Source organism: Sus scrofa, chromosome 13, assembly GCF_000003025.6.
Source record: "Sus scrofa isolate TJ Tabasco breed Duroc chromosome 13, Sscrofa11.1, whole genome shotgun sequence".
NCBI classification, from domain to species: Eukaryota; Metazoa; Chordata; class Mammalia; order Artiodactyla; family Suidae; genus Sus; species Sus scrofa.
Genome location: NC_010455.5, coordinates 97,264,003 through 97,280,786, shown reverse-complemented (window position 1 = coordinate 97,280,786; position 16,784 = coordinate 97,264,003). Strand labels below are relative to the sequence as shown.

The window sequence follows — 16,784 nt, the reverse complement described above, 5'->3', positions numbered from 1 at the left end:
TAATCCAAGGGTTACTTTCTTCAATTTGTTTCTCTGTCTTCTACCTGTAATTCCTGTTAAAAATTAAGTTTCCTTGTATTTAACTCTGTCAGCACATGAGTTGGCATATATCTTGGCCTGCATCATCTTGAGTCTCTTGAACAGATGTAATTCATGCTGAAATGTGGAAAGTAATTGAAACCATGCCTAACACTCTCTTGAAGTTTGGGGTCATTATTTTCTCTTCTCGCCTGGCATTCGGAGTCGTATAGATAGTGGCTAAATAGGGACTTGCATGTGGCCAGTGTGCCTGCAGCCTTGAATTATGTAATCTCCAAGGGTCTGAGACTGGCGAACAATTTTTTTTGTGACCCTTCAATTTGGTTTTGTGGGTCTCGCCAGTATGGTGAAGCTATACAGATACCACGAGTATCCTCAAAGATTCCTTGATTTATGGAATTTCATTGCTGAAGACACTAAGAGTCCAGACCCATCCTTTGGAGTTAAGTAACTTGTCTAAGGATTCTAGATAGTGAGTTACAAAATGTGGTTCGATAATTACTCCTGGCCCCGTTCTCTAAACCTCATGAATAGGAGTTGACCTGTGGTTGTTGAGGTCCTATCTTTGGATGAACCCATCAGCACTGTGTTTCTACCAATATTTCATACTGGTAATCAGAAGTGACTTTGTGATGTTCTTCTGTCAGCCCTTGTGTAGCCTCTGCAAGAGGAGAACATTAGAGTGGTATAGAGCTACCTCCCCATCTGCAGGATGGATGGACTTGACCTCTCTTTTATGCATAAGAGAATGGGATGTGCATTAAGGGCAGAAGGCATTGTTTCTTTTCCAGATTTTTAGATATACCTAATAAAAGTCCTAAGCCATCTCTTGCAAACATCATGGTATCTGAGGAATTATGATAACTCATATATTTTTCTATGTTAAATAAAGTTGTATATGTTCAAAACATCATCAAATTGGAAAGAATCATTATTTCTCCAATTCCTTGATTTGTTAGTTGAAAAAACTGAAACACAGAAAGATGACTTGATTTACTCAAGATCATAATTCTTATAATTTATAAGAAGCCAAAGCTTAAAACAACTCTGTGGTTTGTTTCTAACAAAATTAATCATTACTATTTACATAATATTAGTATCTGAAAACTAATGGCCCACTTTAAAACGTATGGATTTGCTCCCAAACATTGTAAATTTATAATTAGATGACATGGACTAGTTTTATAAAATATTTTATTTATAGTAGAGCTTTATAAAAATAGTCTTAATAAAATTAATACAAAACCATTTTACAGTATAACTTATATAACTATCCTCTCCAACAAGTGACATTTGATTATAACACATAAACTACATTTGTATTTGTTAAGTCACTTTGTAGCATAAATATGTTTTATCATCATTTTTTTGTAATAAGGTATATACCAATGACAATGAGCAATGAACAACATGTGTTATTTTATTATTCTTTCAATGTAAAATTCATCCCTGGCCAAAACAAAATTAACCAAAGAGAAGTGAAACAATTATCCTTCTGTTCAACCACACAGTCCTTTTTAATTATTTGAGAATTTATCTGACAAAGACACAGCATTAATCTGAAAGCACCATGGCATAAAGTCTAGTAACAGTATACCCCAAAGCCTTCTCCAATGTCTCCCCTTCCACTCTTTGCCCAGTATTTTGCCAAGATAAATAAAGATTGATCTCAACTCTCTCCTTCATTAGTCTCAAGTGTTCTTAATATGCATCAAAGTTTTTAGACCTTCCCAAATGTTTAAAATGTGAGTTTCTTTCTTTGGCTCCGAGTAGAGTTTCACAACACTTAAGAAACGTATTGAGCTCCTCCATGGGGCTGAATCTCTGTGACTCCCCACCCAACCACATTCCCCCGGATGTGACAGGACTCTGCTCCTCCAGTCTTTTTTATCTCTTCGGTGCTGAGAACACGATCCCAGATATTGAAGCCTGTGAGTCTTCCAGAAAAGGCTAATATTTCATCAAAGCCACCACCCACACAGCATCCATTCTTTTCTTGGCCAATCTGCAGGATTCCTCCTTCTGGAACAATGTGACCCGTGGCCATGTCGACCTTGGTGGCTATCAGGTCACCGTTGACCCACAAGGCTACATGCCCTTGTTCAGAATTCCAGGTGCTGCACAGATGGGTCCACGTTCCAGGGGAAATCACAGTATTGGCGACCAGTCTGTTTTCCTCTCCCCCCACCACAAGCACAGTGGACTGATAGCTGAGGTACAGCTGGATCTCATATGGATTCCTCTTTGTGCCATAGGAAAACAGGATGGTTTTGTTCAGTACATCTGTGGCTTTGACCCAAATGCAGGCACTGAAAGCCTCAAGTTTCATTGGTGTTGCCGGGTGCACACTTGCAAAAATCTTCTTGGAACGCATGGGGAATAAAATCGCTGTTTCACAACCTAAGAAGGAATATGAGAGAAAATATAAATTCATTCCAAAATGATTCTGGCAGCTGGATATTTTAACACGGGGCATTTTAATGACTACAACTGAAAGCTATATGCAGCATCATGTTGTAACTTGAGGGTCCCAAGTGTAATCTCTGTTGAGCAAAGAAAACAGGAATAAGGAAAGCCAACTGTCTCATTCAGTGAAGAATCTAAATGGAGAAGGTATGCAGAGAAGCCAAATTGTCCAAACCCACAGAATAATGAAAACTGTGTTTTAATAACTACTTTCATTCCCAATAAGCTTATTTTGTTACACCTTTTTAAAAAAGTGTTGATTCACTGTGAACTTCAAACAAGACACTATAATTTCTAAGAACTTACAGCCAAGCTGAATTTCCTTTCCTTGACCTTATCAAGCACCTAGAACAAACACCTGTGAGATTCAGTGGGCCAGCTCACCCTAGTCAGCCATTAACAATGTATATTTTTCAACAAAACTCTAGGATAGGTTGCTGCTGAGTACGTTTGAATATACCACATATTCTCAAATATTTGTAAACTTTGCGAAGTTTGTAGAAAACCACCTTTGAAAGATAACGATGTATAATGATGATGTCTAATTCTTATCTGATACTTACTATGTGCCAGATACTGCTCTAATCATTTTGTCACTTTAATTCTAAGAGACAGTCTTAATATTCCCATTGTATAAGTAAAGAAACTGAGGCAGGGAGGGCTAAGTAGACTGGCTATGTTGATAGAGCTGGTAAACTGGGGATTGAACTTGGGCATTCTGGCTGCAAAAGTCACACTTTTAACTAGCACCCTGCATTGCCTCTTAATGTTAGAACGGCTGGATTTAGCTAAAATCTGTAATTCAGTTTGTTTTACTGTTAGTAAGCTCACAGGCTCTCCAGGCTTTAGTTATCTGTCAATGTCTCTTCCATTCTCCAAATATTATCCAAGTCTGTAAGCAACAAGTATGTAGCACTTGAGAAGAGCTGTGTAACCAGAGATAGGCTTAAAAATTCTTACTTTGTCCACATGCCTATAAATATTATTTAAGCCATAACAGGAAAACTTTAAGGAAGAGTGAATTCTTCCAAGGGGCCAGATGGGGAACATATTTCTGCTAATGTGCACTTGGAAGGAGATGTTCAAACTTGAGGGTTGGGAGCTCAGTAAATGCCATCTCCAGGTCACATGACTAGTCAGAGAGCTGCAGGTGCTAAAGTGAAGCCCTTCTAAGTGTCTGGAAAATGGTGTGCAAAAACTTTAGCAAGTGAACTCTGCTTTATGATAACCTTATATATGTAAAAGATCAGATAAATAATTTTTAAAAAATCTAAATTAGGGCTAGATATTCACTTATAACTACCTAAAGAAGATTTACCATAAGATGGCTTTAAAAAGCAAACTCCCAGAGCACTAGTGAACAGAACTTGCAGGAACTGAATATTCATGCAAAGTATGGTAAACTAAGTTAACGGCTTGCAAGTGGCAGAGGGCTAGGATCACTCCTGAAAAAATTAAGCAGATGAACCTTATCCTTTAGAAATACTCAAAGAAGATATTGAGGTTCAGAAAATCCTATAAAAGTAACTATTATACTAAAGCACAAAATTGGTCGTACCATACTTTGGTATTAACTTTTTCACTGAATAATTTAGATTTCTAAAGATTTTTTTTTTTTAATTTTAATGAGGCCTCCATTCTCTTTTCAAATGAAACTGGTAAGTTCATGCTTTTCTAGCTATGTTATTTAAATCAAACACAGATCATGGAACAAAAGATCACAACATGCCTGGGCATTTGAGATATTCTCTGTAATATTTCAGTAAAGTAGTATTTGAGAGGGCGCCTCCTGCAATCTAATTAACTGATTTCCTGTTTAAATAAGCCCAGGCAGTCAGGATTGCATTCCAAAGCCTTCCTTGATTGCCTCTCAGAGACCCAGCTTCCCCTGTAGGCTGCTCTGGTTATGTGAGTTCATAGAGTAGAACTGCATGTTGGCAGGGGCTTTTTTTTGTGGCTTCTTTTTGGGGCCAGTGATTGAGGCTCTTGATATGTCTTTAAAATGTCAGAAACTCTCTCATGAAATGGCTTTTAACTAATAGATTTTTCTGATTATATTATCAAAGACCAAACAAAATTAAAACCAGGTTCTTAAGAGGCGGACAAAAGAATGATTAAGAATCCCTTAGGGGCCAAGCTGGCAGGAAACCAAAATAGGGGAGATCAAAGCATGTGGGTAAAAGTATTATTGGATCTATTAAGAAATTAACATTTTAGAATTCACAAATGCATCTTCTGCTTTACCCAATAAGCAGAGGTTAAGGTGAAAATTAGCATAATTCTGTTTTTCTAGTATGTGTTACATATAGTGATTTTAAATGATTTGCAAAAAACCAAATTTCATCCATTAAAAGGGCCAAAGAATTTTAGTTTGTCTTCTTGTGGCTTACATTGAGGATCTGTTGTATATTTGATTTTATGATTTTTTTCTCCCTGAAATCCTGCTTTCAATATTTTTTAAAAAATAAGCTTTGTACTGATAAACAGTCCTTAGATATTTAGGAAAGATGACATTCTGGTATGGTTTCTGCAACTTTAAATGAAACATGCTCTCACACATGCTTGATTCTTCCTCCTACCCCATCCAATAGGAGTTGCTTTATTGGACATAAAGGGTGGCACTGTTTGCAGTTGTTTTCTGCTCATGAAAGTTTAAGTTATATCTTCTTACCTAGGGCGCAGATTTTCTAATGTAATCCACAAACGATTGCTACATCACCATTTCTTAAAGATTTTGACTTATAAAGGAGTTTAACTTGGCTCCGTATCTTCTCTTTATTCCTTGAACCGTCTTTAAAATGTATTATTTTGGGCCCACATGTGTGTGTAAATTCACATAATATCACATGGGACTTTGACAGATCTGGTTTGAACTGGCCTCTCTCCTGTTTCATCCTGATCCTCCACATCCCTGGGGGTGGCGCCAGCGTACCAATTGGCTCCTACATCTACATCTCACTGTCCCACTTTGGATCCCTCAGCCCCTGCTTTATTCGAAACCTCACACCCTCGGACCTCGATTCATTTCACAGACCCCAGCGTTGAGAGGACCCCTCAGGAGGTCAGTTTCAGCTTCAAGTTTCTTATTGGGAACTGGCAGGAAGAAAGGGCTAGCCCAGGGATTGGAAAACATCCCTAAAAAGGAGACTGGGCCCTGAAATAGCGAGGAACCAGAGCTCCCCTAAAGAAGGAGGCCGGCTAAAATTAGAAGAAGTGGAAATCCCTAACGGAGGGAAGCTGCACAGCCAGAGAGGTTATGGCTATAACCGGCCAGTAGAGCTCCTGCAACGCCTGGTTGGATCGGGTGTCAGTCCAGAGGCCCTAGACTTATATTTCAAGACTGTAATGGTTACATGCACAGCTATTTTCTCGGTTCCTCGAGACTGGAGAGTACTTATGAAAGCAATTCTCCCGCGTTGTATCGTGTATCTGACCACTGTGACCGTGCTGGAGAGTATGGTGTGTGTTTGTGTTTCTTCCCACCAATACCTCTCCTAGTCTTGGCTTCCCACAACGCGCGCTCTGAGAACAAAGCCACGCAGTCCTTACCTGCTGGCAGCCAGCGCCCCGCGGCCCAGCCCTGCACTGCACGGAGGTCAGCCCGCGTCCGCCGCAGCTCCTCGAGCACCGCGCCCAGGGTCCGCCCCGCCTCCTCCTGCAGCTGCGGAGTCCCAGCTTCCTCTAGGCGCTCCAGCCTGCGGCCAGCGTCGCGGCTCGCCTGCAGCAGCTCGTCCAGCGCCCGGGCCAACTGGACCTCCGCTGGGGCTGTCGGTGCGCAAGGCCTCGCCAGGCTGCCTGCCAGCCGCCCCAGCTCGGCCCTCAGCCTCTGCAGTTCGCCCCGGAGGATGTCATCGGTGGCCTGCAGAAGCATGCTCTCCCGCATCTGGGAGTTCTCTAGCATGATGAAGAGCTTGTCCCACTCAGAGTGCTCTGGACTGCAGTCGCACAGCGTGGCTAGAGCACAGAACACATAAGCGTTACTGCCTGCCCAGGCCTTCCTCGGGTGTGCTTTGTAAAACACCGATTTTCCTCTAAGATCCCAAGTTACAGCCCATCTCCAGCACCCCCCTTCCCTTTAAGAACACTTCCAAAAAAGCAGCATGTAAATATCTCGAGAATGACAGAAACCATGCAAGCATATATTAAGTTGAACTCAATTGAAACTGCTCTTCGTAGGGCTCAAAACAGTCGAATATCAGCGATTTCATAGGGCTCAACCCACTATATCTCTATGACAGAAATAACTTTTTGAAACCTCCCCCTTTCCTAACATGCTTCTCTCTTTTGCAAAAAAAAAAAAAAAAAAAAGAAAGAAAAAAGAAAAAAAAATTCCTTATTTCATTGACTTCAAAATATATGTATAATGTTTAGACACAGAGAGGTGGATATGTAATTAAGGTTAGCAGAGAAATAGTTAAATGAACTTACGGTCCTCAGTGGGATGGAGTCCATTGTCTATTTCGTTGTCCAAATTCACATACATGAGCTCATAATCATCGGAGTTCTCGGCCAACACTGCAGACCAGAGAGCACAAAACAGAATCGCTGGGAGACGCATTGCTGAAGAGACAAAAGTTCTTCCCACAGCTGGCGGGAGGGTGTGAGGCAAGAGGCTTTCAAATGAACAGAGAAGGAGCCAGAGGAGAGTGAGAGTGAGAGGCAGGAGCTGAGAGCCCTTAATAAATGCTGGGGAGAGTCTGAATGGGGATGAATGAGTAATGCCAGTGGCACTGCGTTAACGGGAGTTCCCCTGATTTTGGGGGGAGGGGGCTGGGTGGGAGGGCGAAGGAGACGTTGCACAATAGTAAACCACAAAGATTTACACTGCCATCAGATTAATTGGAGGAGGGTCAGAGGGGAAAGAAGGGGGAAAACTGGGCTAGGACTATCCCTGTGAGGATTAGCTGTTGTAACTTGAATTGGTAGCACTGCAGGATGAGAGGGAGGGAAGGGGATTAGGGAGAGAAATAATTCAATAGGCAGAGAGGTGTGAAAACAAGAGCATCATTTCAGCATTTTGTGTACGCTCATTATTTCACAACCTTTTGTGTATAGAAAACTTTTGTTTCACATTTTCTTTGTACACATTTAACAGGTCTAAGCTCTGAGAGTTATTTTCTGATTTCAAGATAAACCAACACAGTAAGGATTTGTATGGCTCTAGAAGCCAAGTCCATTCAGAATTACTGTCTTTAAAAACTTCTGGAGTTGCAGCTATACTTTTATAAACATTTTTTTAATGTCTTTTTGGGGCTGCACCTGTGGCATACCGAAGTTCCCAGGCTAGGGGTTGAATCTGAGCTTTAGCTGCCGGCCTACACCAGAGCCACAGCAACACGGGATCTAGCCACATCTGCAACTTATACCACAACCCACTGAAACACCTCGATCCTTAACCCACTGAGTGAGGCCAGTGTTAGAACCTGCGTCCTCATGGATACTAGTTGGATTTGTTACCGCTGAGCCACGAAGGGAACTCCAAAACACCTTTTTTATTTTTTATTTTTTGACAAACCCAGCAAAACTGGTAAACCTAAAATGAGAAGGAGCTAGGGAAAAGGAATAACTGATTTTAGGTATGTTTCTTTTCATAGCCTGGTATTATGTGGAAATTAATATTTCGTGAGGCTTAGAGTCAAAGTAAACTTTAAATTTAGGGATTCCTGCTTCTGCCAATACATAGAAATCAGTGTAATCTGAAAACTGTCCTGAACAAACACCTAGAAATGTGTTTACGTTAGGATAATAATAAAAACTTCAAATGTACAAATAAGCTCCCAATAAAGAAAGGGAAATATCCAGAGGCCAAAGAGAGGGAAGCACAAACAGACCAGTAAGCCCAGGAGCTGATGTCAAGCTCCTCCTGGATGGGAGGTGAAGTGGGGGGAAAGGTTATCCATTCTGTAATTACCAAATATTAATGGCCATGGTGGAGCAAGGCTTAGGCCAGGGTGAGGAGTTACATATTGGCTTTCAGTAGCTGTAGCCCCACTCTCTGCCCTAGCCCGAGAAAGTGAGAGGTAAGCCTGTCTCTCTTTGACTGAACTTTACAGGGTCCCTAAGAGTTTGTGACTTTGAGCCTGCCCTCATACATGTTCAAGATTCAGATGTTTACTGTCTGCCACAGTAAAAATATATTCATAATAAAAAATACTTAAACATATGAGAAAGCCATAATAAGAACCAGCAGAAACCAAAAAGGTTTAGATACCAATCCCTCAAGAATTTCATGTAATTAAAATATCAGCTAAAAACTACAAAATAACTGTTTAAAAGGACTTAAGATCTACAAGAAGGAATTGGAAACATGAAAAAAGAAAAAGATACTGTCCAAAAAAAAAAAAAAAAAGTCTAGGCCTATTTAAAAAAAAAAAAAACCAACATAACTTCTAGAATTAAAAACAAAGTTAATTGAAATTTTAAGAAAACTCAAGAAATTGATTAAATGACAAATCAGGCAAAGCTGAAGAGAATGTCTAGAAACTTAGATCTGAGAAAAACATTCTCAAAATCCTTTCATTGTTCAGGTTGGCAAAATAATTTTTCTTTGTTCAAGAATTTTTATCTTTTAAAGGATAGCCATTACAACCAAAAGGAAATAAAATGTCCAAATAGAAGAAATAGAGTGAATTTAAAAAAATTTTTGATCTATTCGATAAGAGGTAATGAAGAAGGGAAGAAAATCATAGATGAAGCAAGATAAACAAAAAGAACAACATAATGTAAAAATAAACACAAAGATGCCAGTAACCACTATAAATATTAATGAAACAAACTTTCCAGTTAAGAGGCAGAGGTTGTCAGGAATATTTTTTAAGTCTAGCTATATGTCACTTATAAGAGTCACACATAAAACAAGAATCTAGAAATCTGGAAAACAAAAAAATTTAAAAGTGGTGAGAGATGTACCAAACAAGGGCTAGTGAAAAAATCTAACGTAGCCATGTTGATACCAGTCAAAAATAGACTTTTAGGCAAGAGAGACTAATTAAATTATGATGAAAGAAACACTTTATATAGGGAGATATCTTAGAACTATCTAGTTATAGTTAAAAAATATATGCCAAAAATTAACAGACTTATAAGGAGAAATTGACAACCCAAAATCATAAAGGGAAATTTTAACATACTTCTCATAGCTGATAAGTCCACTTATGTCATAACTGATCATTTGAATGCCAAAAAAACTGAAAGGATACAGAAATTTAAACTACATAATTTAAATTTTGATGTAATGAAATATATAGAACACTGCCCAGAGGGTTTGATAAGCAAGTTCTACCAAACAAGGAACACATAATCTCCTTTTTATATAAACTACCTCTGAGAATAGAGCATGCAGGAATACACTAAATTCTTTTTATATGTCTGGTTAGATGATAAAAGAGAGACAAGGACAGAACAAGAAAAGAAAACTGCAAGCCAGTCTCATTTAAGAATATAGATGCAAAACTCTAAATAAAATATTAGCCAAATAAATCCAGCAGTATATGCATAAAATACATCATGACCAAGTTGAGTGTATTCTAAGAATGCAAGATTGGTTAAACTTTATAGAGTATTTATTATATTAACGATTTAAAGGAAAAGTCATAATGGTCATGTTGACAGATGCAGGAAAATCATTAAATAAAATTCAACACTCATTCAAGTTCCAACTAGGAAAAAGACAGGAACTTAAACTGACAAAATGTAAATACCAAAAATGTATAGAAACATATGCATACATTATGGTAAATCCTTAGAATATACTCTTTACAAACAAAAATAACAAAAGGACACCAAAGTGTTGGAGGTCCCAGCCGGTAAAGTAGGACAAAAAAAAGAAACCTAAGGAATCAGGATAGAAAGGAATAAAGCTGTCATCAATTATTATAAGTTGATTACCTATACACAGAAAATCTAAGAGACTCTAAGGACAATTTATTAATAGAATTAAACAAGTTTTCCTTGATGAAAGATCAGTGTAAAAAATCAGTTGCTTTGATACAGCAGGTAAATAGAAAATATCTTTTAGATATCAAAATCTTTCATTATAATAAAAACAAGAAGTATGGACTACCTAGCTATCAATTTAATAAAAGATATATAAGGCACAGCTAATATGACAAAACTTCGAAAGACATAAAAATTTACGTGGAAGAATATATAATGTTCTTGAGTGAGAAGTGAGTGTCACAGAGATGTCAATTACCCCAAATTAATCTATGTATTCAATGTGAAAAAAAATCCTATCCTAGCTTTTCAAGGAAGTTGACAAACTAATGATAAAATTTTTATGAAGGAGCCAAGAGTATTTTGAAGTAGATCAAGAAATTTTCCCTGTGAGATATATTCATGTAGTATAAAGTTATTGTAATTAAGAAAATGTATAATGGGTAAAGGTATGATAAATAACCAGAAACAGACCCAGATACATGGGAAACTTTATATATGAAATGGGTATTACAAGTCAGAAGGGGCGTTCCCGCTATGACATGGTAAGTTAAGGATCTGGTGTTGTCTCTGCAGCAGCTTGGTTCACTGCTGAGGCACGTGTTTGATCCCTGGCCCTGTGCAGTGGGTTAAGGATCCAGCATTGCTGTATCTGTGCTGTAGGTTACAATTGCAGCTCAGATTTGATCCCTGGCCCAGGAATTTCAATATGCCATGGGTACAACCCCCCCCCAAAAAAAAAATCAGGAGGGAAACAATTGGCCACTTGGTAAGTTGATTAAGAATAATTGTTTATATACACACATATATATTTATAATTAGATCCCTTCCTAATATGTACAGAAGTAGAGTCCAGATGGATTAAAGAGAAACATAAAAACAAAACCATAATTCTTTTAGGAGAAAATATAGGAGAATATTTTTTATAAACATGGGGTAGAGAAAGATTTCTCAATAACAAAAAAATTATAAAACCATGAGATAAATTTAAAAATCATCTCCATTGCAGCTTTAAAACTGATAGACCTAGAATTAGTAGCCAGAGTAAATAAGGAATACATCAATAAGAAAACACAAATAATCCCAGCCGAAAACAGGCAAAGGATGTGAGTGGCCAAGTCATGGCAGAGGAATTAACCTGAAAGCATATAAAAAGTGTGCTCAGTCTCACAAGAAATTAAAGAAATGGAAATAAGAACAAAATACGAGGTATCATCTCATACCCTGTCAGAATGGCAAAAGCCAATGTCCATTAAGATCAAATGTTGGCAAAGGTTCAGAACAACAGAAATACCCATGCTCTTGGTAGGTATGTAAATTGTTATAATCATGGTGGTAGGCAGAATGATACCCCCCTCCCAAAGCTGTCCACCCTTTGATGATCCCCATGACCTGTGAACACGTGCTTCATTGCATTGAAGATGAAATTAAGGTTACTATATAAGAAGATAATTCTGGATTATCCATAGGAGTCCCATGGCATCACAAGAGTGCTTAAGTGGAAGAGAAGCAGAAGACATAATCGGAGGAAGGGGTGTGGTGAAAGAAGCAGGGTTGGAGATGCTATGTTCCTGACTTTGAAGATGGAAAAAAGAGACCCCCAAACCAAGGAATGCTGGTGGTCTCTAGAATTTAGAAAAGCCATGAAGCAGATTCCTTTCTACAATCTCTAGGAAGGAACCCATCCCTTCTAATACCTGGATTTTAGCCCAGGGAGATTCATGTCAGACTTGTAGTACAGAAATGTAAGATAATAAATCTGTATTGTTTTGGGCCACAAGTTTTGACAGTTTCTCATGGGAGCTATAGAAAACTGTTACAGCCACGTTGCAAAGAAATTTTGGAACTTCCAGAAGCTCAACTCCTATGGACAAAGCCAGCTGCTTTGCTACTTATTTATGTGGTCCAGGAACCATCAATATCACCTGATAGCCTTTTCAAAATTCAGATTCTTAAGCTCTACCTCCAATCTGTTGAATCAGTATCTGTGTGCTTTAACAAGTTGCCCAGGTGATTTCTAAGCACATTAAGCTAAGAATCAGTACCCAAGGGAATATCTCCTATTTTATACACAAATAAGTAGGTATAAAAACTTCAGTACTGTTGGTGAAAGCAAATGATAATAATAATAACAGTAAAAATATTCAATCGTAGAGTGTAGGAATAAATTGTTGCATATTTATAAAATAGAATGCCATACAGATATGAGAATAAATAAAAAGAGAGCTTCTTGTATATTAAACTTCAACATAATGTCTGATGGGAAAAAATATGTTGCACAGAGATATATACAATATTCTCTTATTGATATAAAACTTTAAAGCATGCAAAACAACAGAGTGAGTGCTTATTGAATGCAATTAAAATATAAAAATATTCATGAAGATGAAAAATACCAACTTCAGGATGGTGGTTGTCTCTGGGTAGAAAAATATTTTTTTTATCTTATATTCTTGCCTGCATTTGTCTAATGGCTTGAAATACTTCATAATTAAAAAAAACATACTGGCTTATGAATGGAATTTATAGGATTTCTATACTGAAGTGTCTACATCAGTTTCTAATTTTTAAAAAGGTCTTATTTATTTTTGTGTTATTTGATTAAAATTCAAGTCAACCAAAAATGATTAATCTGAGTTTTCCTCCTTCAAGTCTTTCAGGGCCTTTAATGAATATTGTTCCCTGGCTTCAGTTCCAATGACTGTCCCACTTATTGTTGATCAGAATGTCCATATAGCTAAATTCTGAGTGAATGTGCTCTGTAGGATAGGGCATTACCTTTACAATTACTAATTCTTTAAGAAAAATTCTTAGTAAAAATAAACGAAAACAAAATAAAATTTTTCACATTTAAAAAAAAAAGAAAACTCTGATCATTTCCAATACCTTGGACTCTCTCAATATATAATTTAAATCTGTTTGAGACTAATTCTATGAGCCATATGTAGAAAAGCAATTCTCATATTTATTGTCAGCCAAAATATTCACTTTGATCTAGAATCACCCTTTCATTGAATTTAGTAATTGATATTCTGAGAATTCGGGCCTTTTTAATCCTCATATCTAAATGTCCCCACTGTTTAATAAGGGTCTATATATGTGTAATCACTGTTTATTTGATTCTTTCTGTATAAGTCTTCTATATCCAGAGCCCACTTTAAAAGTGAACAGAGGCAAGGATATTCTTATTCAAGAAATCCCTAGAAAAAAATTCTGAGACATTTAACTACTTGAGAGGATTTTTTGAAAAAATCCATACCATAAAGCGATAAGCAGATGTTTCCCATATGTTGCTTGCAGATGAATCCTGTAGCTTATGTCAGATTTTTCTTCAGCCTCTGCTATTTCAAACCCAGTTGTCCATACCGGTCTTTGAGGCAGATCATGTGTGACAAACAAGCTGAGTCTAAACTTCCCCTGAAATAGCGCAGAAATTCGGGATTTAAATTTGCATTGCTCCTTTTCTAACCATTCATAAAAATAAGGTATAGTTTCCATATGTCAGTTATCTGAATCATGCCTCCTTATCTCTAAGGAACATGAATATGTTCCTCTGCACTTTAATATTCTGGTTTGGCTTCATTTAGATTCATGCTTGTGGCACTGATTAATTTTCATTTAAATAACATCCAAATGGTCTTTCTTATCACAAATTTTCTATCAGAACTGTTTCCTACTCAAGGGTGTGGTCTGAAATTTTTTCCCCCCCCGTGGTGTATTACTCAGGAAAAAATTTCAATAGATAATAATGCTGATCATACAGTAAAATATTCCTTTTTATGGAATCTTTTTAAGTCATGCTTTCATGATTTCTCAGAATAGGGCTTATATTATTTTTAGCAGAGAATTTGGCCATCAGTTTGCGATATTTAATATGTGAAGGAGTGCAACATTTATTGCATTGATAATGTATTTCTGTGCCTCATGGGCTGCTAAAGTCATCATTTTCATTATTGTTCATTCAACAGGTAATGCCACGTTGTTGAGAGTGTTGCCTGCTGTGTATGATAAGCAACCTCAGCCAATTAACAAACACCTGACAGAACTCCTAGCCTTGATGTATCAGCTGGAACAACCAGAACAGTACCATCTTCTACGGCTTTTGCATGTAGCTGCAAAGAGGAAGCAATTGGAGGTAAAAAGTACATTGGACTTACATATGTAATGTCCACACCACCAGTATGCTCTGGGTATGTGGACAGGATGTATGCCTCAGGTTTCCTCCTTCATGTCTCTGCATGCTCATCTTTACATGAAACATTCATTCACTTTTTCTAGAATCATAAAAACAAGGAGGTAGTGGCAGAAGTCGGGTGCTTTCTTGGAGAAACAGAATCAGTAGAATCTGTCTAACTACAGTCTATTTAGATAGATAGATAGATAGATAGATAGATAGATAGATATCATGAGGAATTGGAGTTGGCTTATGCAATTATGAAGTTAAAAAGTCCCATAATCTGCAGTCTGCAAGCCAAGGATCTGGGAGAGTGAGTGGTCTAGTTCCAGTCCAAATCCAAGGGCCTAAGGACCAGAGGGCTAAGGGTGTAAGTCCCAGCCTGAGGCCAGGGGAGGACTGATTCCCCAGCTCAGGCAGTCATATGCAAGCCCTCAGTGGATTGAATGAGGCCCACTCACACTGGGGAGGACAGTCTGCTTTCTCGTCTTACTGATTTAGGTGCCATTGTCAGCTGGAAACACCCTCACAGACATACCCAGAATAATGTTTAACCCAGTAGCTGGGCACCCTCTGACCCAGTGAAGCTGACACATATAATTAACCGTCACAGGTACAGTAATACAAACACAACAAAAGTGCAGATCTGTAGCCATTGCAGGACAGCTTTAATGTCTGTGGCTATGGCTTCTCAGGTAGGGCCAAGGGGAAGACCTACACATGCCTTATCTTATGGGGAAATCAGCCTATAGTGAGAGCAGGGCTTATCTTCTAGATAACAAATTAGTGGGTTTTGTTAGATTCATGTAAAAGATGGTAATAATTAGGATACTTGTGACTCTCGGTTACTGAACAACCAACCCACACTGGTTTAAACAGTGAAGGAATTTATTAGCGTATGTGATGGGGAAAAACTTCAGATGAGATTTGATCAGGGGCTCAAATATGTGAACAGAACAGCTTTTCTAGTTCCATTTCTCAGATTTTTTTAATAATAATTTTTGTTTTTTCCATTATAGCTGGTTTACAGTGTTCTGACAATTTCTAACTTTACAGCAAGGTGACCCAGTCACACATACATATATACATTCTTTTTTCTCACATTATCATGCTCCATCTTAAGTGACTAGATATAGTTCCCAGTGCTATACAGCAGGATCCCATGGCTTATCCATTCCAAAGGCAATACTGCATCTATTCCCTTGTGGCTCACAGCATAACTACTTGGTGTTTCTCAGATTTTTGATTTCTCAGTGTTGACTTCCATTTTATGCATGCTTTCTCCTTGTAGGCTTAGGGTGGAGGTTGGGGGCCTCTAGTCCATATGCTTCTCCTACTTCCACTACCCTTACAACATCCAAATCAAAGTCCTAATAGTCTCCACTTCAGATACATGTGCTGCCCCTAGAGCTTCTCCTAAACCCCAAGGATACTTAGATAGAAACTAGAGGCTTTCAGGAAGAGGGAAATAGAAATGGATTCTGGAGGGCACTAGCAAATGTGCACAGTAAAGATTAATGGTGAACTAAACACTATCTTAGTTATGGCTGCATCTTTGCTCCATTTCCTGGCGATATCAATATCCACCACTTGTAAAACCTGTCAACACTATAGTGAAGACTGGAACGTTTTCAGAGTTCCCTTTGTGGCTCAGCAGGTTAAGAACTCGACTAGTATCCATGAGGATGTGAGTTCCATCCCTGGCCTCGCTCAGTGGGTTAAGGATCTGGCATTTCTGTGAGCTGTAGTGTAGGTTGCAAATGTGACTCAGATCTGGTGTTGCAGTGGCTATGGCTCTCAATTGACCCCTAGCCTGGGAACTTCCATATGCTGCAGGTTCAGCCCTAAAAAAAAAAAAAAAAAAAAAAAAAAAAAAAGACTGGAACATTTGCATTCAAAATCAAAATTATTCACAGGAAGGTGGGAAAGAATGGTCATATGCATAATGAACCACAATAGACTATAAACTTCTTGTAATAAGCCATAATTTATTTTTTCCTCTAATCCCATATCTTGGTGCAGTATTTGATAGCACTCAATAAATATTCATAAAACCAAACTGAACTAAACAGGGTAATAAGTGTTCTACAAATGACATAAACAGAGAAAGGGAGAGAGAGGGGCAATGAATGGATCATGGCTAAGGGAAAAATAGGTACTATGCAAGCCA

At 38.1% G+C, this 16,784-nt stretch overlaps 2 protein-coding genes across 13 annotated transcripts in view; one reads left to right on the top strand and one right to left on the bottom strand.

The window, feature by feature from the left end:
- VEPH1 (ventricular zone expressed PH domain containing 1) overlaps positions 1 to 16,784 on the top strand; it is a 379,885-nt gene that overhangs the window by 85,420 nt on the left and 277,681 nt on the right. For all 12 annotated transcript variants that reach the window (XM_021069710.1, XM_021069713.1, XM_021069715.1 and 9 more), the window contains one exon: positions 14,409 to 14,575. In XM_021069710.1, coding sequence (XP_020925369.1) covers positions 14,409 to 14,575 — 167 coding nt within the window. The remainder of the gene's footprint in view (positions 1 to 14,408; positions 14,576 to 16,784) is intronic.
- On the bottom strand, positions 1,217 to 7,193 carry PTX3 (pentraxin 3). Its single transcript, NM_001244783.1, is given in 3 exon segments — positions 1,217 to 2,439; positions 6,055 to 6,459; positions 6,934 to 7,193. Coding segments are annotated over 3 exon segments (1,149 nt in total). The 5' UTR covers positions 7,064 to 7,193; the 3' UTR covers positions 1,217 to 1,825.